Genomic DNA, 23068 nt, shown 5'->3' with positions numbered 1-23068 from the left:
AGAGCTGAAATATTAGATATAAAGTGGAGGCGGGGGATGCCGGAAGAACTGTCACCTAAGTGATAAAAGCAGCAGTGGCCTATTAACCTTAAATTTGATTGACAGATTAGATGAACATGCTAATTTAAGAAATCCATATGCATATAGAGCAAATTCCACAAATGGTATTTACATAAATAAATGCTTAACCAGAAATTAATCCACCTAATATGTATATATGTATTATAAAAATTCTTAATGAAGAATTCATATAATTGCAGTAAAGCCAAGTATAAATAAAGCTAACTAAATAAATGAATAAATAATGCTGCATGATTCAGTTTTAAATCCAACATGCCCCATAGGCAGTGATCATTTTTACACAGTTTTCATCTCAATCATTTGGAACTGTCTTATGATAAAAATGTCCTTTAAATTAAATCAATATTTCGTCATTTAATATGCATACATTTTAATCCATCTTCTTATTTTTATTTTATTAAAAAGGCTTTTTATTTTATTTTTGTTAATGGCATTTTTTGACAATAATATGCAAAATAACAAAAATGTGTCAAACTACAATAGACCAAATATTTGAAAAATATATAAACATTTCATTCCCATGTTCAACATTAGATTTATCAGCATAAAACCTGCAAAAAAACATGTTTTAATTAATGTTTTACTTTGATATTGTTGATGAAAAAAAAAATAAAAATAATTTTTTTAAAAACCTTGGTCAGCAAACATTTCATTGACAAGATTAACACTTCCCACAAACTTCTATTATAAAAGTGCATTATTGTACAAGGGTTTTCTTATGTTCTTGCAAACTGAGAAACAAATCCAAATTACTTGAATCTTAAGTTGTATTTAACCCAGAATATTCCTATAAAATAGGACTGCGTGTTTGATTCTGTATGTTGTTGTGTTGTAGAACTTGGCCATGTTCCTCAGTATGCTGGTGGCATGGTTGATCCCAGATGTGCCTCGTTCTCTGAAGGAGCAGTTGAAGAGAGAGAAAGCACTCATGATGGATCTTCTGCTCACCGAGGAGGCAGACAAGCAATGCACCCAGTCACACCCATTGACAACTACTAACAATGATGTAGTCATCAAGTGTCTAGAGGAAGGATCATCGGAGGAGCTGCCTGTCTGCAGTGGGGTATTGCTAAGCCAGCCAGATGAAGAGCTGAAAGAACTACAGGTGACCAACGGAGAGGAGGAAGAGCTTGAGGAACAATCAGCAGAGGAACCCATCGCATCCACCAGTGATCTGCCTGATAGGCCTCAACCTTCGACCTGTGAAAGTCTCAATACAACTTCAGAGTCCCTGTCTAAGATAGCCTGTCATGATGAATCACCCACCACACCTTTAGCATGTTCAAACCAGTCCATTCATTCAATCAAAACCTGCTCACTACCACGGCACCGAGAGTTCGACTCGAATGAACCTCCACCTCGAGACCCAAGTTCCAGAGCTAAGAGCCGTTGCCGAACTCTTCCGCCAAGGCACAGAGGACCTGAAGCTGAAGCGCATGTAACCAGACCTAGCCACTCGACAACATTCCCACATCTCGACCAGAAAGTTCCTCCATCCTCTAGTGAGCTCACCCGAATGGTCTCTAGAGGACCATCTAAAACCAAGCCCTCTGAAAGCCAAATGTCTGTCTCAGATTCACTGGATTCAGAGCTCACGAGCAGCCATTCCATCGCGCTCCCTCGCCCGCCATCCAGACCGGAGCTTGCTAGCAGCCTTTCGACAGTCTTGCCACGTCCTCCTTCGAAACCAGAGCTTGTGGGCAGCCAGTCAACAGGACTACCACGGCCTCCCTCCAAACCAGAGCTGATGGGAAGTGCAACGAAAGGGCTTCCACCTCCTGATCCAGGCTCGAAAGTTAAGGGCCGATGCCAGACTCTTCCTCCGAAGTATAGAGGCGCAGAGACTTCTGGGGAGACGAAGACCAGACCTAGTCACTCCACCACCTTCACACACCTCAGTCAACAGATCCCCCCCTCACCCAGTGATCTCAAACGTAACACTCCCATATGAGTGGGACAAGATGAAGTGGAACAACACTCCACCTTTTCAGCACCTTGCATCCGATCACCATTCTCAGTGCCAGGCAACCCATGCCATCAACAACTCATCTTTAATTTCTCAATGGTGACTGAACAAGCATCTTCAGTAACTCTGGATGTAGATCAATTGTTGATGGCTTGGTGGAGGTTCACTTGGTTGGTTAACTAGGGGGACTTCTTTTGCACAGAATCACCAACTTTATTGGAGGACCGAGTGCAGACTTGTGCATTCTGGGTGTTCTTCTGGAGCCATTTGACATGGCTCGATGACTCTTAAACATTGTCTTATACTGTGACTTGCCATTCTCTCTTTCACATATAAACTCCTGTACAGACATAAGCAGATATACACACACCAGATCTCATTAACCTGACCTCTTGAACCAGAACAGGTGAGAAGAGAGAGAGGCTTAGGAATATGGGCCAAAGGGCTTTGCAGTCCATACGATTTGTTACTCAGCAAGTGGAACTTTCATTTCGTGGTGTGTTCTTTCATGAGTTTTGCTAACATGTACTTAACCAGAATAATAACTAAATGTGAACTTATTAACACAATACGTCAGCTTCAGAATGAGCCAACTTGTTTGTGGAATTGTCTATTTGTCTTTGGTGGCAACATCTGTAGTGTCTCATCCATATGGCAAGTTAGCACGTAGCTTGGCAGCACGCTCATGACATGATAAAGAAATGTGATGTTGAAATGGATTCGTAGCCAATTACGTTGTACATTGCAAATACACTGTAGTATTTTACATAATCCCATTTAGCACTATGCTAGCACAGCTAAAGCTAATGTAAAAAAAAAAATGCACAGCTAAAGCATGCTATATTCAATGTGAAGAGGTTTTCAGGGATTTAGACCCAATCGTCACTTTTAAAGTTGTTCCTCACTAACGGGGGACAAAAGGTATGAATGCATACAGGCAACGTTCACACTGCCAAGATTTGAAGTGACAAATGCATTTATTTGCAGGAATGAATAGCTAAGTTATCGCTCCATTTGTGTACGGAATACAAGTGTCAATCCTACCACTCCAAACAAGCAATAGTTAATGTCTCACAGCTGTAAAGATACATGCCAGCAGTTTAGCCTGTTTGGTGTTTTCTATTTTTCCGCAAACTAATATTAGCGTACTGAGATGTATTCGTGTCTGGCCATTTTTAATGCATCATTAGATGTCACTAATAAACAAACTCTGTGTGTACAGAACAGGATTAAGGGATTAGTTCACCCAAAATGAAAATAATGCCATCATTTACTCAACGTGATGTCGCTCAAGCCAATATTAGTTTCTTTCATCTCTGGAACACAAAATAAGAAATGATGTTGAGTGTCCAGGCGTCTCTCTTTGATGTAATAAAGTGAATGACTATTTATACTTTACAAATTCTATAAAAGACAAAAAGCACCATAAAAGCAGACTAGACGACTCGTATGCTATATTCTGAAGCCATACAACAGCTTGTGTGACAAACAAACTCAAATATTGGGGTGAACTATTAAAGCAACTGGAGTTGACAGCTGTATTTAGCTGCAATGTGGGCATGGCCTCTGTGTATTCAGATCTATGTGGCATGGCAGGTGTGTATGATATGCATTGTGCTAACAGGGATCAATTAGCTAAGAATGGTTACAAACAGCAGTCAAGTAGAACATTCACGTCCATGTTATTTCTAGAGGTCTTGAGAAACTGACAATATTTTGATATTATAATGAAAAAATATGATTACTGTTCATAATAAAAAGAGGAAAGGAAGAAGTTTGTTTTATTTTATTTATTTATTTGTTTGTTTGCTATAGCATGGTTTGTCAGAATGCACTGCTACTTTTGAATGTCTGTCAATGGAAAATGTGCTTTTATCCCTCATAATGTTGTAGTTACAGCAACTACCACCAGGGGCTTTTTGCATCATGCATCTTTGACCCTCTGCTGTATACTGACTCTCTAAATGCTGTATTTTCGACCACCACAAGATGGAGACAGCAAACCTACACGAAAAGACACTGAGGGCTGGGACACCAGTAAGACAAAGGACTGTCAGAATCAAGTCATGCATAGTAAGTACAGGTGGAGCCAGTAATTCGCACCTTCACAATATTCCATAAAGTAAAGATTTCTCAGTCCTGCATTACCATATACAGGACTTTTCCCTAATGAAAATCTTACGGAAATGTCAAAAGGAACCAGTCCTAAGGATCCAATAGGACTTTTCTCAAGAATCAAATTTCACAATCTGAAATGTTCTCATTTTTAAAGTGTCTAAATATAAATATAAAAAGCATTAATAACTTGTCAAAATCCTCTAAGAATGGATTCCTACTGGATCCTAATTTGGAACCAACTTTAACATAAACCAATTGAAATTAAAAACTAGATCTAGTTACTAACAGCACTATTATGATTGATTATCATTAGAATAATATGTCTCTGTGGGATATTAAAAGGAATTTAAAGAGTAGTAGGATTTCCTTATCGTTATCTCTCTTTTTCCTTTGTCCTTTATCTATCCAGTAGTACGACATGTTCTGATAAAGATTACACAATATCCAGTAGGAGGTCAAGGATACTGTAGGATTTTCAGTTTGGTTAAGTTCCACTGGAATCTATTTAAATTGGTTCCAAATTATGATCCAAAGAAATTCTTTAAACATTTTGACTGGGGCATCACAAGAACTATGTCTTGGTAATGTACAGTTAAGAATCCCACAGGGGGCGCGCTGTAGGAGTTTAAAAACAATTTTCTTTCAATTACTTTTAATGTCTTACATGGGCATTTTATCTGACTGCTAAGAATAAAAACCCAAACTACAGTATGTGTTCTCAAAGATACAGGTTCTGGTTTGTGTTTTGTTGAAGTCCTGTAAAAAAAAAAAATCAGTAGTATAATTTTCAGTTGGTTCCAAATTATGATCCAGCAGGAATCCTGTACACATTCCTGTAAGATTTTGGCTAAAGTAGATGCTTTCACACCAAATCACTCACAAGTTACCAAGAACCAGTAGCAGTGTTCCTGTAATTCAGCTGGTAGAGCATGACCCGAACAACACCAAGGTCGCAGGTTTGGTTCTCAGGGAATGCACACACTGATTAAAAAAACTAAACAAAAACAAAACGTAAAGCTTGACCGCACTGTAAGCCCTTTTGAATGAAAGCATACCCAGCCAGGTGCATAAATGTAAATAAGAACTAAAACACTGCCAAGTAAGAATGTCACAACAAAGAGAAAGAACATTTCTCTTATTCAACCTGTGAGTTATTAACCTGTTTAGGGCATGCAATATTTCAAGGTTCATGTCCTCTCTCTCCTTCTGACTCTGCCTTTCTTTGACTATACCTGAGGAGACTGTGGCCCCTCCTACATATCCAGTTCTCTGGCCCCCTTTCAAGGCACACACACAGGCGGTTCAATAATGAGCTCTTTGTGGGGGGTTGAGGTATGCAGTGAAAGTGTGTATGTGTGTGTGAGAGAGAGAGAGAGAGAGAGAGAGAGAGAGAGAAAGTTCGCTACCTAGCGGATTCATCAGGACTGGGCACAACTCTGGAGGATCTACTTAAAGGTGTGTGTGAACAGAATTACAACAGAGAAAGCAGGAAAACAGGAGGAGAGAAAAGAGTGTGTACAAACAAGAAAAGGACAAATCTGGTATGCATTTGTTTCTGTTTGACATGTGTTTCTCAGTCAGTCTTTGGGACGTTATATGTCTGTTTGTCATGGTAACAATAAACAGTCACTACTTACTATAAGAATGCATGCAGTAACTTGAGCTCCTCTGCTTTCGCTCTAACAAAATACTACTTGAATCAGTGTTTTGCTTTTGTCTTATGTGTAATACAAGATTGATTAGATACTATTGTTAAAAGTGGGTCTGAAGGACTTTATATAAGTCCAGATCCGTACTGCAGTCGGATACTCCCAGTGAGACTCATAACTGGCTCTGCTTAGAGCTGTTCAAACATGTTTTGAACTCTCTTTCCACAATCAGTTCCTGCATGCTATTGTAGATTTCAGTATTTGCATGTCAATTATCTTTCATTAATAAAGTCTGCCGCTAATGTTTCTGACACTGTTAAACAAGTCTTCACTGCAAAAAGCCTCTGGATTTTGAAGGACTAAATTTATGGTCCTGAAGTGGTACAGAAACTAGCAAACAGAAATTTCCAGTAAGTTTTGCAGGTGTCTGTGTTCATTTGTCTCTATTGTGTATTGTGCTCAGGTATGTATCCTATTACAGGAGCTACTGCATAACACTACAACAGCCTGGGAAAATGCCAAATATTCTATTGTCTGTCCGTCCATCCATCCATCCATCCATCTATCACTGAGAAAATAACATAAAAACATCTAAATTAACTGGTTTTAATATCATTATTTAAGAAATATTATTTAAAATCACCCAAATGTATCCACCTAAATGGATTGATTTATACCAACAAAACACATTTTTATGTTTTAAAACCATGTCTATCTATCTATCTATCTATGTTTGTCCATCTGTAAGGCCTATACATTTCATGACTGTGAAGCCTTTTCAAAGTCTGTCTTGGCAAACTTTGCTTTTCTAGTTCAAATTTACAGTTACATGAGCATGTTTATTTGCATGTCAGTTCATTCAATTCACATTCTCTGCTTCCATACATTTAAAGGGGTCATATGATGCGATTTCATGCATAAACACATTTCATTACACCAAATACACAAAATAATGTTCTTTTTAGCAGCATCATATGACCCCTTTAAATTACAGATTTGAATTCCAATTCTGCATCATGTTTCCAATTCAAATTGAGAAACATGAAATGCATTCTCTTTTAGATTTGAATGGCACACAACTCTGTTACTCACAAGCATGGCTTTCCATTGTTTCTTCATCAATATTCTATTTTTTTTTTTTACTGTAGGTACTTTGGATAAAAGCATCTGCTAAATGAATGCATGTAAATGCTGTTGCTGTGTTTGTGTGTTTTTCACAGGGCGATGCTTAGTGAGTGGTTTTGGTGGGATCGGCTGTGGTTGCCGAGGCCGGTGACATGGGTGGACCTACAGGACAGTGAGGGGCGTGTCTATGCCCGTGTGTCCCATTTGTACATCATTCTACCTGTAGCAGTCCTGCTGCTAGGCTTAAGAGCTTTCTATGAAAGGTACACACACAAGCTAAATGTTATTGAAAAGACGAGCTTACATCAGCATAAATTTACATGCTGGTTTTTGCTGAATAGTGCTGGTGGAATTGTATATTCATGCTGTTCATCAGGAAAACTGAGCTGGTAAAGCCAGTTGGTCAAGGAAGCTTTACTGCTTAAGATAATTAATAAGTCTGGTGAAAACACCATGTATCATATGTTCTTATAATTGCTGAAGTGCAGTGAACGTCTCTGGTTAACAGCAGATCAAGGTGTGACTCTGTCTCGCTGCCTCTCCCTCATTCAACAGGCTGATCGCGGTGCCACTCGCTGAGGCTCTTGGGGTTAAAGACAAAATTCGCAAGAGAGCGTCACACAACCCCGTACTGGAAAAATACTACAATACACACTCTAAACATCCAACACAGGTAACCCCCGAAACATGCATTTTAATGCATTCATATAATGCATTTAATCAGAAGAAAAATAGGTGGTAAAAAAGAAAAAAGTAAAAAATATATATAAATAAAAATGTAAGGACCTTTAAGATTTTTTTACATTATGTATTGTTTTGAAAATTACACATTTCCCCCAAAATATGAATCTTTGTTAACTTCCATTTAGGCTTATTTTAATGAATAATAATAATACAACATTTCTGAACGATTGATGTTCTTAATCACAATTAAGAATAATTAGCAAGAAATATATGCCATGTTTTTGTGAAAATACCCTCAAAAATAATCATTTATATAGATCAGTGATTAAAACATGTTATTAAAACCAAATATTATGTTTTAAAATGGATTAGATTCTTTTGGAACCATGTGTATTATAAATAAAGTGTTTTATAAATAAAGGTTGATTTAAGTTGAGTGTAGGCACATACTATAATGTATTATTATAATAGTAGTTCAGTTATTTATGAAAATATATAATGTCTCACAATATGTATAAGGTATTACAAACACTGAAAAAATTGGCTTTGAAACGATTCTCACTGAGAAATTGATTGATATAACACAAATATTTACAAAGAATGGCAAACAACACACAGAATTAAACATGAAATTTTGAAAGACTGAAAACATATTTTGTTGTAAAAACATGCTTTAATAATTTGGTTTTATTTACAATTTCAAAAAATATTTTTTACAGTGTACCTTTGTAATGCATTATATAAGCAGGCTTCAACAATTAATAGAAAAATATGTCCTATTCACCAGTATATGTAGGGCCAGCACATTTTGACATATGATGTTTATGTGTCTAGTAATGTTTGTGTATGTCATTTACTTAGGCAGATATAAAAGGTGTGTGTAAAAAGTTGGGCTGGTCAGAAAGGCAGGTGGAGCGCTGGTTCCGCAGACGGAGGAACCAAGACAGACCCGGACTACTGAAGAAATTCAAAGAAGCCAGGTATATTTACACACACTAAACAAACTTTCTTGATTGACTCATTTGTATTTGGCTATATTTGACCTTTTAACCGTTTTCAAACGTGTATGTTTGTTATTGACAATAGTATTTCCTCTCTGTAGTTGGCGGTTTGCCTTTTATCTGTGTTCGTCTTTCGGAGGAGTGCTGGCTTTACATGATGTAAGTGATTTTTTGATGTATATACAAACCTCAGGCTGTATCTGAACATCTGAATGACCTCCAAACGGCTGCGTGCCTGTGTGTGTGTGTGTGTGTGTGTGTTACAGCACATGCAGAGATTCTCAGGAGAGACCTTGAATCAGCATGTGTGTTTGTGAGAAATGCTTAAAGGGGTAATTAGTAACATTTTCCCACCTGAAAACAGCTCCAGCCTGGTAGAAAGATCCATAAACGGGCACAATAACAGGCATGGACAGGCCCTGCACACACACACATTAACTTGTTAAGACAAGCATCACTATTACGTTACTATACTAACGTATTCAATGTAGGCATGTAATCCCATATCACCATATCAAGGGTTTAGGTACGTAGAGAATTATCCTATGGGGTGGGCTCTTTTGAATTGGGTTTTTAATAACACATAAATAAATTTGTTGTTTTGAAGAACTTATAATTAAACTATTTCACAAGAGCAAACGTGCAGGTTATCACAGCTGTGGAGATATTCAGACCAACAGTCTCTGAGTAGACTACGATGTTGCTTTTAAACAACAGTTCAATAAACAAGAAGGTAATGATGAGTAACTTACATTTTAGACACAATTATTGACAGTTAAGTCTGAATATTTTTGCTTCACCGGTGAACTGTTTTAATCAATCGTCGAGTATCTCCGAGTACACATCGTAGTGGTGTTTCTTTCTGAAGTGAATCTGTTGATTCGAATGATTCAAAGATTCACTCACTTGACGCCACCTACTGGCGTAACGATGCAACTTGAGGAAAGAATCTGAAAACTCCTCAACACAGACTGCAATACTTTAGTGTTTATTTTATTTGTGTTATTTGGTTTTAAAAATAAATCAATAAACTGTGAATTGTGTTGTTTTGTGCCACAGAAACCATGGTTTTATGATCTAAGGGAAGTGTGGGCAGGATTTCCCAAACAAGTAAGTTAAGAAAAAAAAAGAAAGTTAGAAAAAGAAAAAACATTACATTCGAGTGTTTTAAAAGCAAAAACGAATATACTGTACGTAGTACAGTGAAAACCAGTCTTAATATTTGCATGTTGTTCTGGGAGGGTTGTGTTTGTGCAAGCATGTGTTTGTATGGCGGTTGGTTTTTAAATGTTTGTTTTGTGTGTGTGTGTGTGTGTGTACAGTCACTGCTGGACTCTCAGTACTGGTATTACATCATTGAGATGAGTTTTTATGGTTCTTTACTGTTCAGTGTGGCTGCAGATGTAAAACGTAAGGTAAGCATGCACTATTATTATTAACAATCATAAAAAATATGTATGACTATGAGATAAAATTAGTAAAGTCACATCAAGCACTCTGCTATTCTTTAATTTTGAGAACGATTTTTAGAACTATATCTTTATAGTTATCGTGCTGGGTGTGAACGGGCCTTTATTCAACTAGCCTGCAGATAGCACTGCTAATAATGTCATAAAACAATCAGCAAGCAAAAATTCATGCAATTCAGTGCATAAAGTTCAATGAACGGTTGTTTTACATTCATTAAAATAATATGCTTTTGGAGAAATTGTATGAAATTTGTAAATAACTGAAAAAAATTGATATGAGTATGAAGTTGTCATATCTTGAGAGATATGTCTGTCTAGGTTTGTGGAGCTCTGTTTCTCTCTGTGTCAATTTGTAGGACTTTAAAGAGCAGTTGGTCCATCACTGGGCCACACTAACACTGCTGTCCTTCTCCTGGTGTGCCAACTACATCCGCATTGGCACACTGGTTATGCTGGTGCATGACACATCCGATGTCCTACTCGAGGTGAGAGAGAGCTGAACAGTGAAAGAAGAGTTCAACATGTCTTAAAGGGAAGGATAGTTCACCCAAAAATTAAAATTCTGTCGTCATTCAGTTACTTACCTTCACATTGTCACAAACCTGTATGACTTACTTTCTTCTGTGGAACACTAAAGGAGATGATTGTGTTTATAGGAGATTTTTTTTTCTAGTAGTAGATATATATTTCTATTTCAGCATATCAGAATGATTTTTGAAGAATGATTTTTAATGATGCTGAAAATTCAGCTTTGTATCACAGGAATAAATTATATTTAAAATATATTCAAATAGAAAAGTTATTTTAAATTGCAATTACATTTTGCAATATTTATGTTTTTACTGTATTTTGCTGAGCACAAGATTTCATTCAAACTGTTAAAAACTCTTACCAACCCAAACTTATATGTACAGGGGTATATATGTTTTGTGTTAAAGGTTTTCATTTTTCTGTTTTTCTAAGTCTGCTAAGATGTTTAACTATGCTGGATGGGAGACGACCTGCAACAGTATCTTTGTGGTGTTCGCTCTGGTCTTCATGGTAACCAGACTCATCATTTTTCCTTTCTGGTAAGTTATGTGACAGAGGTAAATGAGTGGGAGATTTTAGGGTTACATTTGTTAAATCGTGTGTGTGTGTGTCGTGTGTACAGGCTGATCCACTGTACGTGGGTGTATCCTCTGGACCAGTTTGAACCCTTTTTCGGCTATTATTTCTTTAACGTCATGCTCGTGGTGCTGCTGTTATTGCACGTGTTCTGGGCTTCTGTGATTCTCCGCATGGTCAAAAAGTTTATTTTCGGCAAAGTGAGTATCCATTGTTCTTCATATAAGATAACAAATAAAGCAGTATGTGCATTTTAGTGATTTTACTACAGTTAATGAGTGGTTGGACTTTTCTTCACGTATTAAACAGCAAAAAAAAAAAAAAATCAGTTTATTAAAAAGTAAATGTGTTTGTATGTAAAAACGTTCACACAAGCAGATTAAATGCACAAGATTAATTCTCTTTCATTCTCTTTAGCTGAAGGGCGATGAGCGCAGCGATGAAGAGGAGGATGAGGAGGGTTCTGAGGAAGACTACACACACACCTACTCTAATGAATCTGGGAACGGACTGTCTAATGGCCATTGACACAGAGGGAGCCCTTCCACAAATAGCCTTTTGATGCCATGCATGCATATATGTCCATATTGGACACATGATTCATCTGTGAATTTTCTTTTTTACATAGCCTTTCATATTAAGGTTTGTATATGTACAGATATTATGGTAGATAAATAAAATCAATACAAATTGTTACTCAAGTTAACAGTCATTTAACATTTTTAAACATTTATGAATTAAAACTTGTTAGCATGTGCCAGTCCAAAGAGTAGTTAAATTTATCAATATGAAGTATCTTATTCTCATCAAGGCTGCATTTATTTGATCAAAAATACAGTAAAAACAGTAATATAGTGAAATATTAAAACAATTTCAATTAACAATTTTCTTTTTTTTAATCCATTTAAAATGTAATTTATTCCTGTGATGCAAAGCTGAATTGTCAGCATCATTACTCCAGTCTTCAGTGTCACATGATCCTCAAGAAATCATTTTAATATGCTGATTTGCCGCTCAAGAAACATTTATTATTATTATCAAAGTCGAAAATAGTTGTGCTGCTTACTATTTTTGTGGAAACTGTGATACATTTTATCAAGATGAATAGAAAGTTCAAAAGAACAGCATTTATTTAAAATGGAAATCTTTTGTAACATAAATGTCTTTACTGTCTCCAAAGAGTAGTTAAATTTATCAATATGAAGTATCTTATTCTCATCAAGGCTGCATTTATTTGATCAAAAATACAGTAAAAACAGTAATATAGTGAAATATTAAAACAATTTCAATTAACAATTTTCTTTTTTTTAATCCATTTAAAATGTAATTTATTCCTGTGATGCAAAGCTGAATTGTCAGCATCATTACTCCAGTCTTCAGTGTGACATGATCCTCAAGAAATCATTTTAATATGCTGATTTGCCGCTCAAGAAACATTTATTATTATTATCAAAGTCGAAAATAGTTGTGCTGCTTACTATTTTTGTGGAAACTGTGATACATTTTATCAAGATGAATAGAAAGTTCAAAAGAACAGCATTTATTTAAAATGGAAATCTTTTGTAACATAAATGTCTTTACTGTCACTTTTGATCAATTTAATGCATCCTTGTTGAATAAAAGTATTAATCTTACTGACCCTGAAATTTTTAATTGTACTCTACACTGTGCTATACCAACACTCTATACTATAAATATTATAATATGAAGAGTAATATATAGTGACAAACGGTATTAACAAACATAATAGCTCAATATTTCACTCATATTCAGAAAGTGTCCTTCCAAAAACAAGGCAGATGCTCTCAGATACTCCACGTAGCTCTCAGATTGTTGATGTATTCTTCATCATCAGGGATTTCAATACTCAGACCCTCATAATAGTCCTCAAACTCAGCGTAGGACACGGTCTTGGTGACCTTTCCTGCTTCCCGTACGAAGGCCAGAAGGTCAGGATTCAGATCGGCTTCTGTCAACAGTTCGACATGAGAATGGTAATAAATTCATAAACATCAATCATCCATGTGGCCTATGCAGTAATATTACTCTTGTAAGTTTGTTGCAAGAGTGAATCTCAGATACGCTTACGCAATAAGCGTATCTGTAAAATGAACTCTATGCAGCCTTTTTGAAAATCAATACTGAAGTGCCACAGGTTTAACACTCAATGTTTGTCATGAAATATTGATGACACTGAATAAACACAACTAAGATACTATTGTCTGTGAGCAAGAGACTTAAGTGATCAGTGGCTCACCGAGTGCAGCGTCAAACTCTTGTTTGCCTCTATAGAATTTTTCAATATCGCTGAGGAAGATGGAGTCGGTTTTATTTGGGTCAAGCTTTACATAAACCTAAAAAAGCGAAAGATACAAACATTCAAAACAGCAGCAAATGGCCAGAATGGAAACTCAATAAATCACAGAGCTCAAGGGCGTCCTCTGGAGGACGAAAGCAGTCCGGCTGGTCTGTTACCTTCAGGAAGACGGCTTTTCTGTTCTCGCTCATCTCCCCGGTAACGGCACGCATCACATCAGCGGGGTGCACCCGCCCCTCCGCACGCCGACTCACAATCCTCCACACCGCCTCGAAGTCCTGTCACACAGGGCACACGCTAACGTAACGACTCAACACGCTCACATAATGTCCTACATCAACATGCCTGCTGCTTTCCTACAGCCTCATCATTTCTGCTGTACAGACACAGACAGATAGATAGATAGATAGATATTTGGGGGAAATGCAAAAATTGATGATTTTATTTCTCTTAACCTGCTGAGTGAGGCACAGCTGCTCCATCAGAGATCGTCTGAGCAGCTCTTTTTGCTGAATACTATCAGACTTTAGATGTAAATCTCTTCCTAGATTGATCAGGGTTTGGACCGCATGTCCCTTCAGCCTATCACACACTGCACCTGCAAAACATCCGCCAATCAGAACGCTGGATTCCAATTCAAGCATTCTGTGGCTGGTTAATTAATTATTATTAATGTAGCCCTAAGAGTACACAGTCACTTTAAGGTGAAGTGTGTCATTTCAAGTAACTCAATATGTGTTTTTAAAGGTTTTTAATTTCACAGGACATCTTAAAAATGTCATTCTCATGGTGCAAGACCAGATTGATAAATTTGATTTGGTTTGTACATATAATTGGACAATTATATTTACAAACAAGTGCTGTCAAATCACAAAAATATTAAGCAGCACAACTACAGTATTTTCAACATTGATAATAATAATAAATATTTCTTGAGCAGCAAATCAACATATTAGAATGATTTCTGGAGGATCATGTGACAGTGAATACTGGAGTGATGATGCTGAAAATTCAGCTTTGCATCATAGGAATAAATTACATTTTAAATGTAATATGTTAAAAAAAGATAGCAGTTACTTTATAATATTTCACAATTTTACTGTTTTTTTTGTTGTTGTTTTTTAACACAAAAGCATCCTTGGTGAGCATAAGTGACTTCTTTCAAAAACAACAAAAAATCTTATAGACCTTATTGATTGATTGATTGTCATGCAATTAATCTGATTAAAAATTGACAGTTCCAATTTTAACATTGAAAATGACATCACCTTATAAACAGGTTTGTGTGGGTGAGAAACATTCTGGATGAATATTTATGCATTTCAATAAGAAATGGTTGTGTGTAAGAGAAAGGCATGTGTTAAGTACTAACCTTGAATTTCCTGTAGCGTGTTTCGATCGTTGATTTCCTCTTCAGAGAGATGATGTAGAGTTTCCCCAGACTGAGTTCTGTGCAAAAGAAACACTCTGAGCCCTTTCACGAAGCTCGGCACCCTGGGTGATGTAGGCAGAGTGTTAATGAATTAATATTAGTCTGTGTGTGTGTGTGACAGATGATGAGTGTGTCGAACCTGTGAGATGTCCTGCAGGCAGTACGGCCTCCCTCTGTTCAAATGCACACCACGCGTGATAAAGGGCAGTGCGTTCCATCTGAAAGAGTTTTGATTAACAATTAGCTTTTCAGACACCTAAATATAGAGGAAAACTACAGTGGGGGAAATATTTATTTGATCCCCTGCTGATTTTGTAAGTTTGCCCACTTACAAAGAAATGAAGGGTCTGCAATTTTTATGGTAGGTTTATTTTAACGGATAGAGACAGAATATCAACCAAAAAATCCAGAAAAAAACACATTATATATAGGTTAGAAATTGATTTGCATTTCAGTGAGTGAAATAAGTATTTGATCCCCAAGCAAAACATGACTTGGTGCAGAAACCCTTGTTGGCACTGTATGTGTGAGTTGCATTTGTATAAATGCAAAGCATTCAGCCTTACCTGTTTTTACCAAAATTTCGGTACTCGTACACGGTCAGTGTTTGGTCACATGTGAAAAAGAAGCCAATCAGTTTTCGACACGCTTCACGTCCACACCTATATATCGAGCACATACGAATTACAAAATAAAACACTAAAAAAGTTAAAAGTAAGTAAGTAGCTGTGATTACCTTGATAAAATCCTGGCTTGAAAGCAGAGCTTGTTGGATAAGATGTTCTCTGTTAAAGACATCCGAGTTTTTACTCTGTAGACATAAAACAAAAACCTAAAACAGCACAAATCACAGTTTTACCAAAAGCAAAATATGTGACCCTGGACCACAAAACCAGTCATAAGGGTCAATTTTTCGAAATTGAGATTTATACATCATATGAAAGCTGAACAAATAAGCTTTCCATTGATGTATGGTTTGTTAGCCAAATATGGAGAAAATCGTCTTTAAAGTTGTCTAAATGATGTTCTTAGCAATGCATATTACTAATCAAAAATTAAGTTTTAATATATTTACAGTAGGAAATTTACAAAATATCTTCATGGAACATGATCTTTACTTAATATTCTAATGATTTTTGGCATAAAAGAAAAATCTATAATTTTGACCCATACAATGTTTTTTTGGCTACAAATATACCCCAGCAACTTAAGACTGGTTTTGTGGTCCAGGGTCACATATAAGCTTGTGAATGGGTGTTTTTTGTGCAATGGTGACAAATTTGAACTTGATTTAACTAGAATAGTTCTTTGTCGCACCTTGGGTTCAACAAAACCCCTCCTTTTTTCAATTTCTTACTGTAAATGTAACTTATGTTTTTTTTAGATGAGTTATTGATATTTAATTAGAGTTTCGAGTAGCAGATAATTGAAATGAAGTGCAAACAAACAGCAGCCTTGCAAAATTATCTATTGGTGGATCAAGACAGCACCAGTGAAAATTATGTCGAATGAGTCTGTAATTTTTTTTTTATTGTAAAACTGAGGTTCAAAACCACTGCTTTAAACATGTACTTTCTTTCTTTCTTTCTCTTTCAACAGATAGTTCTAAAACTTTTTTTGTCAGCTGAACCCTTTTGTAAATATTTATACCTAAAATATTTACTCAAAAATACCCAAAATACTTAAAATACCTCAAATACTCAAAATAAATAGTTTTAATTTAATATTTCAATAATTTATCAACACATTTGCATGTTCACAGTTTTCTGATGTCAATTAATGGTCCCCGAAATACAGGTAAACAAATAAAATCTTTTATCTTTTAGTAAATGTTTTATTTTGATTGGTTTTCATTTTAAATTATTTATTATTTATTTGAAACACATAATTTTACATTTTAATTAATTATTAGCCTTTCATTAACTCTTGAACCCCCTGTAGTTCCCTCTCAAATCCCCCAAGTTTAGGAAACATTGATTTAGCAGATGCTTTTATCTGAAGTAGTAAAATCAATATGTAAACTGACATTATATTAGAAATGTATATTCTTCCCTATGTTGGACAACACAATTCCAGGATTCTAACTGAGAACTTTACTTTTATGCTTTTATGCTATTATATTTTCTAAAGATAATGTGAGTGGTTCTTGCAAAACTGGCCATCACAATTATTGAGTGCTTGTGGGTAGTTGCAAAGGTGTTGCTATGTGGTTGTGAAGGTGTCCAGAGTGATTTTTTGCATGCAGATATGCGGCTGCCAAAGTTTAAGATTAGTAGTTTGTTTGAATCAGTGTGAGCAATAATAATAGTGGTGCTTTCCTTTGCAAAAACATCTATTATGTATAAAAATACAAAAATATCAAAATGAAAATGGGGACGTAACCACTGTGACCTTCTCCAAATCCATGAGTATGAGACAGAAAGGGAGAAAGAGAGCGTTTAGTATCTGAGTCATGTATGTGTGTGGGTTTTACTTAGTGTGGTGAAGAGTTCTCCTATAGCGTGGTGGGACACTCGTGGGATTGACAGACACAGCATTCTGTTCCGGATCGCTAATGACAGCCCTGCGTCAGCATCAGAGAAACCTCACGATGTTATTACTCATCACAAACTGAGAACAAAAATGGAACAGAGAGAGAGAAAGAGAGATACTGACCTCGACAGCTGATCCACCATAACCTGCTCAATTACTGCTTGCAGTTTCCTGTCCTCGGTAAGCTCCTCCTACTCACAAACACATAAATATATCATCCAATCACATTATGTGCTCACATAGGACTTCTGGAGCATAACAAACACCCTCCTCCAGGGGGAGACAACAAACTCTGGTCAAAAACATGTAGCTATGATGTAGCTATGAAAAACATGATACTATTGTTTTTGTCAACATTAAATCACTATAACTTTCAGAAAGTGTTTCAGTGATGTCAGGGTGTTGTATATAATTTACTTATAAAGTGAAAATGATCTATCCTGACCTCTGTGCTTATTTCAATGCTAAAGTTAGCAGAACTCACCGCATCCCTCATCTTGCTGTTTGGTCGTACAGTGTTGGACTGGTTGTAGTTGGGTTGTGCTGTGATTTTACAGGTGAAGTGGGATGAATCTAGGTTGGGTTTGTGACTAGACAGTGGACTTCTCTGTGTCTGGACTCTGTAGCTCAGCTGTAGCGATTCTCCATTATCCACAGCAGACATCTGATTTTTAATTGAGTCCTTCATCTCGGTCGCAAAACACTGGGAGGGAAAAGCACAAGACACTTAACCTAAACACTGAAGTTACATACAGTTGTAGTTATATACAGCAGGGTTATTATAGGTAACTAAAACCATAAAAAATGTTACTTGAAATAAAAAATAAAAAAATTAATAATAATAATAAAAAAAATCAGCCTGGCATTATTTCATTTAGTTTAACTTGTACTATAAAATAACACACTAAAACAGAAATTAAAAATTATACAAACTAAATAGACATATTTAAAAATAGATAAACATATAAAACATATAAAATACAAAAACTATACATATAAGAATTATATATTGTTTACTGTATACTAAATAAAAAATAATTCAAAATATTCATAAAAACTGTAATAGTATCTCAATTATACTAAAATACACTGATACAGCAGATATAAAGATGTATTATGTGGGGGGAAAAAACATGTTTTAGAAACATGCTTTATGTGAGGAACAGACTGTAAGCTTTGAAGCCTGAAAGCCTCGTTCATTGTAATTGCGCTGGAGAAAAATAGCAGTACTTCAAAATCATTTTTCTTTGTTCCACAGAAGAAGAAGAAAAGAGTATATTATGACAGAATTGCATTTTTAGGTGATTTAAGATCATTTTAAATGAGCACCTGCTTTGATTGTGTGGAGGCTGGAGAGCCCCAGCTCATGGAGAGCCCTGTCAGATCTCCTGGGACAATCTTGCCAGCAGCATCCTTTGGAATTATGGGGAAATGCTGTTCAAAATGACATGTACAGTAACATTAAATTCACTAGGATTCATAATCAAGTTAATAAACTACACAGCATCATGTCTTGTTATCCCACCTCCTCCTCCGTGTCTTGCAGGGTCTCTAACTTTAACGCTGGAACTCTGTGAGATATTTGATTATTAAATAACTTGCATAAATAATTAATGAACAACTCATGGTTCTACAGATAATTATTATATGTGTTTGTAAGCTTTTCTTAATTCTCTAAACTTACCCTGCTGGCCTCGGCCCGCGGTCTGCTCCACTTATCGTTGGCTTTTGATATAAATATACATGTAAATTGACAGAATAATTAACACACACCTGTTCGTTTTAAAAAGCTATTACAGGCACTTACCTGCTGCACACTTTTTTGTAAAGGTGAAGATTTCACGTTTGCTTTCATTATAAGTGGTGCTGTGCACTATTTATGTAAATAGTTGTGCAAATGGTTGTTCAAATTAACAGGTTTCACTTCCGCGCTCCCGTTGCTGTGGTGATTTTAAACCCAACACACGTGACTGTGCTCATGAAAGGATTGTGGGTAATGTAGTCTGAAACGCCCTGCACAAATACCCTGTTAATGCATTTATGAAGACTATGATAATAAATGAGAAATAATTAGGTAGGCAAAATACAGACAAATATGTAGTAAAATAAAATATGCTACTAAGAGCCAAATTTTTAAACGTAATTACGCAAATGTATAAAAATGTGCAGATTTAGAGTAGGCCTATCCCGTTTCTATACATGAAGAGGTAAAAAAAGACTTAAATGTTATCAAAAAATAAATAAACAAAAAATCTTGAATAAAGGGCTAAATAAAAGAGCAGCATATTCAAATAAAATAATTTATTTATTACTAAATAAATCTATGATTAAAGGCAATATTCCTTGAGAACAACCATTATTATTCTACTGAATTTAAATAATTTTCATTAAAACATTTAACACGTTCGGCTAAATCTACAATAAAATAACTTTAATATATTTAGCGGACAAAAATAATTCTAAATTAATTTTTTTAATAGACATTCTAAATATAAACGGGCTAAATATGGCAAAATGGCCATTTTTGTCTCACGCTTTAATTTACATTTTTTTTGTACAAGCGTGTGCGCGCGCGTGAACTCGTGCGTGAGGGATGAAGACAAAGAGTCCCGCGCATCTTATTTTTTCGTGACATGGTGGGCGGTTGAGTTTCAGTCCTTTAAAAAGCCCCTGTACCAAGACAGACAGACAGACAGACACAGAAAGAGAGCGACAGACAGAGGGAGAGATAGAGTGGGCAAATCCACGGCACCATGACGCACAGGTCAGCGCGTCTCCTGCAGTGATGCTCCATTGACTCATTTATCCAGAGCGAAGTAGCAGCGCGGCTCAGGACAGTCTCCTGCCATGGACTCTCTCGGCGGTCTCCTCTTGCGGATATCGGTGCTTCTGTACGGCTCCGGCGGCGTTCTGGCGCTCTTACCGGGAATAACGGAGCCCGAGTTCATCCGCAGGTGTGTGCTGGCGCATAACACGCAGCGCTCGCGCACCGCTCCACCTGCGGCCAGCGCGCGCTCAATGGTAAGACAGGTGTTCAGGTATTTGATGTTTCCTTTTAGATTAATCATTCCTGACAGTATTAATCATTCACGCATTTGCTCATCTTGTTTACTCACGTTCATCTACATTTGTGTGTTTACGTGTTTGTCTGTGAAACCCGTTGTCTCCATGTTCCACATTTTAAACGCTCATTGTAATATATCTATGCTATACTAACAGCATGTCATTTTGTTTTTGTCTCAGTGTTTGGTTTTTAGTATAAAAAATATGTACAACCATAATTCTGGTTGCCATGGCAATGGAAAGATGTTTCTGTATGAGTGGAAAGAAAAGGCTCCTTATTGTGTGTGTATTGATCTGGATTGTTGTTGTTGTTTTTTTAGTAGTAGTAGAAGAATGAAAAGAAAACAAAGGGTCTTTGTGATTGTGATGGTGCCTCAAGAGGGTTCTGGAAAGATATTCTCAGATATCTCTTCATCAGTGAGCATTTGAAATGTGTTATTTATTTGATCTAATAACCTGTGTTTTTTAATGTTGCAAATATAAGCTTATTAGTAATATGTAAGCAAATGATTGTGGTTGAAATAAGTGAAATATTGTAGCACAGAACAACCAGTTGTACAAGTAAAGTGTTTCAGAATCAAATGTTCTGGCCCGTTCACACCAAGGACAATAAAGTTTTAATAATCTTTCTAATTCTTTGAGAATAGGTAAATTCACATCATAACTATAACAAAAACCACAAAGAGTAACATTGGAATCACTCATTGGAATGTTGGAATCACTTTAGATGAACGCTAAAAACATTGCCAGCCAATCAAAATCCATCCTGCTTTAAAGAGCTTGAGAATTTAAATCGGTAGATGACAAAACTGCAGTGCACGCTTAGAATAAACAGGACATTATTTTTCATTGGTGTGGACTGTGGACACTAAAATAGTCATCGTGGCGCTTGTTCATCTAATCCTGTCCGTTACATCTTAAACCATATCTATGTTTTGTAATTTAATTGATATATGGAGTATTGTTTGTGTGTTTGTTCACAGTCCTGGGACAATGAATTGGCCAAAGGTGCCAGAGACCGAGCGAGACACTGCAAGGCCTCTCATCACCCTGGGCTGGCACATTTTGGTAACCCACTGTTTGGGTGGATGGGCGAGAACATCTGGCTGGGGGCTCCGTTTTCAGCCTTCTCAGTGGAGAACGCCATACACAGATGGAGCAAAGAAGGCGCTTACTCACTCAAAAATAACAACTGCTCACACATGTGCGGCCACTACGCACAGGTATGTTCAGTGTATATTTTTCAAGAATGAAAATCAAATGTTTATCAACCTCATGTATTTGTGCATGTATTGTACTTTTCAGTTAATGTGGTCTACAAGCTTCAAGCTGGGCTGTGCAGTAAATGTGTGCTCTAAAGGAATTGAAAACTTCTCCCCTCACCCAGAATCCACTATTTTCGTGTGTAACTATGGCGATACGTAAGTTAGACTTTATATTTGCAAAAATGCAGCCAAATGTTCAAAACTAGGGGGATCAAGAAATGAAAAAATTATGTAGTTTTTTTGTGTGTTTTTGTTTAGAAACCAGTAGTGCCATAGAAAAAACATTTTTACATTTCTTAAAGAACCTTTCAGCAAACAGTACTTTAAAGAGCCGTTTTTTCTTAGAACATTTGAATAATCTAAAGAACGTTTTTCCACTATAACGAACCATTTTTAAAGCTTCTTCATATAATTATCAATGCCAATAAAGAACCCTTATTTTTAAGAGTGTATATATTTACCATATTATGGGAACACATTGGGCCTCATTCATGAAACATTCGTAATAATAATATATTTATATAGGAGTAAATTCTGAGTAATTTGCGCGTAAAACGGACCTTCCCGAAAACTCTCCTCCGAATTCACAAACACTTCGTACACATCAGATTTGATAGTTAAACATGTGTATGTTAATGAATTCCAATCATTCGTAAATAGGGCGCTCGTGCACGCTCATTCACAATTAGCATAATCCCCGCCTATGAATTACAGCTACGTAAATTGCGTGTCCAGGTACGCAGTGGAATATTCTGGTCTACTTTCTCAGGTTTGGCTCCAGTATATTGCATAAATGCAAAAAACACTAATAGGCCATATGCCTAACAATAAATATTCAATAACGTGTGTCCACCAAAGCGTTTTTAGTCAGCTGTAAAACTGTCAGGCGCTCTTCTGAAAACGGCCAGCTGGTGGTGCTGGAGAACGCTTTGGTGGCACAGCGTTTTTCTAGCTGAGAGACCCTTTGGTTGCTATGATTTGAAATATCCACGGCAGTAACGTATTATTACTAGTATCTCATTTTGAAGAATATCACTGAATATAAAAATGCAGTAACCAGCAATATTAACCTCTCTATTGTTGTTCAGTTGTACAAGTAGTATGATTGGTCGGTGTAGTATTTGTCCCGCCCCTCCTCCATTGATTGGACGGCTGGGTAAAAAGTGACAGTGACAAGCGCTGCGTTTTACCCAAAGCTAAACAGTTTATCAACTCTCAGCTACAAGAAAACGCCCAACGACCTTGTAAAATATTATAAT

General features: G+C 36.4%; 4 protein-coding genes and 1 long non-coding RNA gene across 7 annotated transcripts in view; 3 read left to right on the top strand and 2 right to left on the bottom strand.

The window, feature by feature from the left end:
- The window catches only part of ano2a (anoctamin 2a), a 32370-nt gene extending 29516 nt beyond the window's left edge, over positions 1-2854 (top strand). For all 3 annotated transcript variants that reach the window (XM_016544841.1, XM_016544840.1, XM_016544839.1), the window contains exon 26: positions 917-2854. In XM_016544841.1, the coding sequence (XP_016400327.1) occupies positions 917-2032 (1116 nt within the window). In that variant the 3' untranslated portion in view covers positions 2033-2854. The remainder of the gene's footprint in view (positions 1-916) is intronic.
- Positions 2855-5568: 2714 nt separating this feature from the next.
- On the top strand, positions 5569-11864 carry LOC107733272 (ceramide synthase 2-like). Its single transcript, XM_016544843.1, has 11 exons — positions 5569-5706; positions 7035-7202; positions 7495-7612; positions 8485-8603; positions 8726-8783; positions 9684-9734; positions 9947-10039; positions 10450-10578; positions 11057-11163; positions 11247-11400; positions 11618-11864. The coding sequence occupies exons 2-11, from the start codon at positions 7039-7041 to the stop codon at positions 11726-11728; spliced, it is 1104 nt and encodes a 367-aa protein (XP_016400329.1). The 5' UTR covers positions 5569-5706; positions 7035-7038; the 3' UTR covers positions 11729-11864.
- LOC107733275 (uncharacterized) lies at positions 8511-9466 on the bottom strand. The gene is made up of 3 exons (XR_001638960.1): positions 9377-9466; positions 8979-9043; positions 8511-8580 (listed from the first exon to the last, which is right to left on the bottom strand). It is a non-coding gene; the product is annotated as an uncharacterized LOC107733275 (long non-coding RNA).
- Positions 11865-12787: 923 nt separating the features above from the next.
- Positions 12788-19420, bottom strand: LOC107733271 (calcyphosin-2-like). Its single transcript, XM_016544842.1, is given in 14 exon segments — positions 12788-13169; positions 13458-13554; positions 13676-13795; positions 13973-14115; positions 14890-15167; positions 15516-15611; positions 15686-15760; positions 17423-17512; positions 17605-17672; positions 17966-18184; positions 18811-18915; positions 19007-19052; positions 19166-19206; positions 19289-19420. Coding segments are annotated over 14 exon segments (1590 nt in total). The 5' UTR covers positions 19337-19420; the 3' UTR covers positions 12788-13005.
- Positions 19421-20067: 647 nt separating this feature from the next.
- The window catches only part of glipr1b (GLI pathogenesis-related 1b), a 4670-nt gene continuing 1669 nt past the window's right edge, over positions 20068-23068 (top strand). Inside the window, exons 1-3 of the mRNA XM_016544844.1 lie at positions 20068-20502; positions 21528-21767; positions 21850-21965. Of these exons, the coding sequence (XP_016400330.1) occupies positions 20329-20502; positions 21528-21767; positions 21850-21965 (530 nt within the window). The 5' untranslated portion in view covers positions 20068-20328. The remainder of the gene's footprint in view (positions 20503-21527; positions 21768-21849; positions 21966-23068) is intronic.

Source organism: Sinocyclocheilus rhinocerous, unplaced genomic scaffold, assembly GCF_001515625.1.
Source record: "Sinocyclocheilus rhinocerous isolate Xijiao unplaced genomic scaffold, SAMN03320098_v1.1 scaffold1782, whole genome shotgun sequence".
NCBI lineage: Eukaryota > Metazoa > Chordata > Actinopteri > Cypriniformes > Cyprinidae > Sinocyclocheilus > Sinocyclocheilus rhinocerous.
This window is presented reverse-complemented; position numbering and strand designations above follow the sequence as displayed.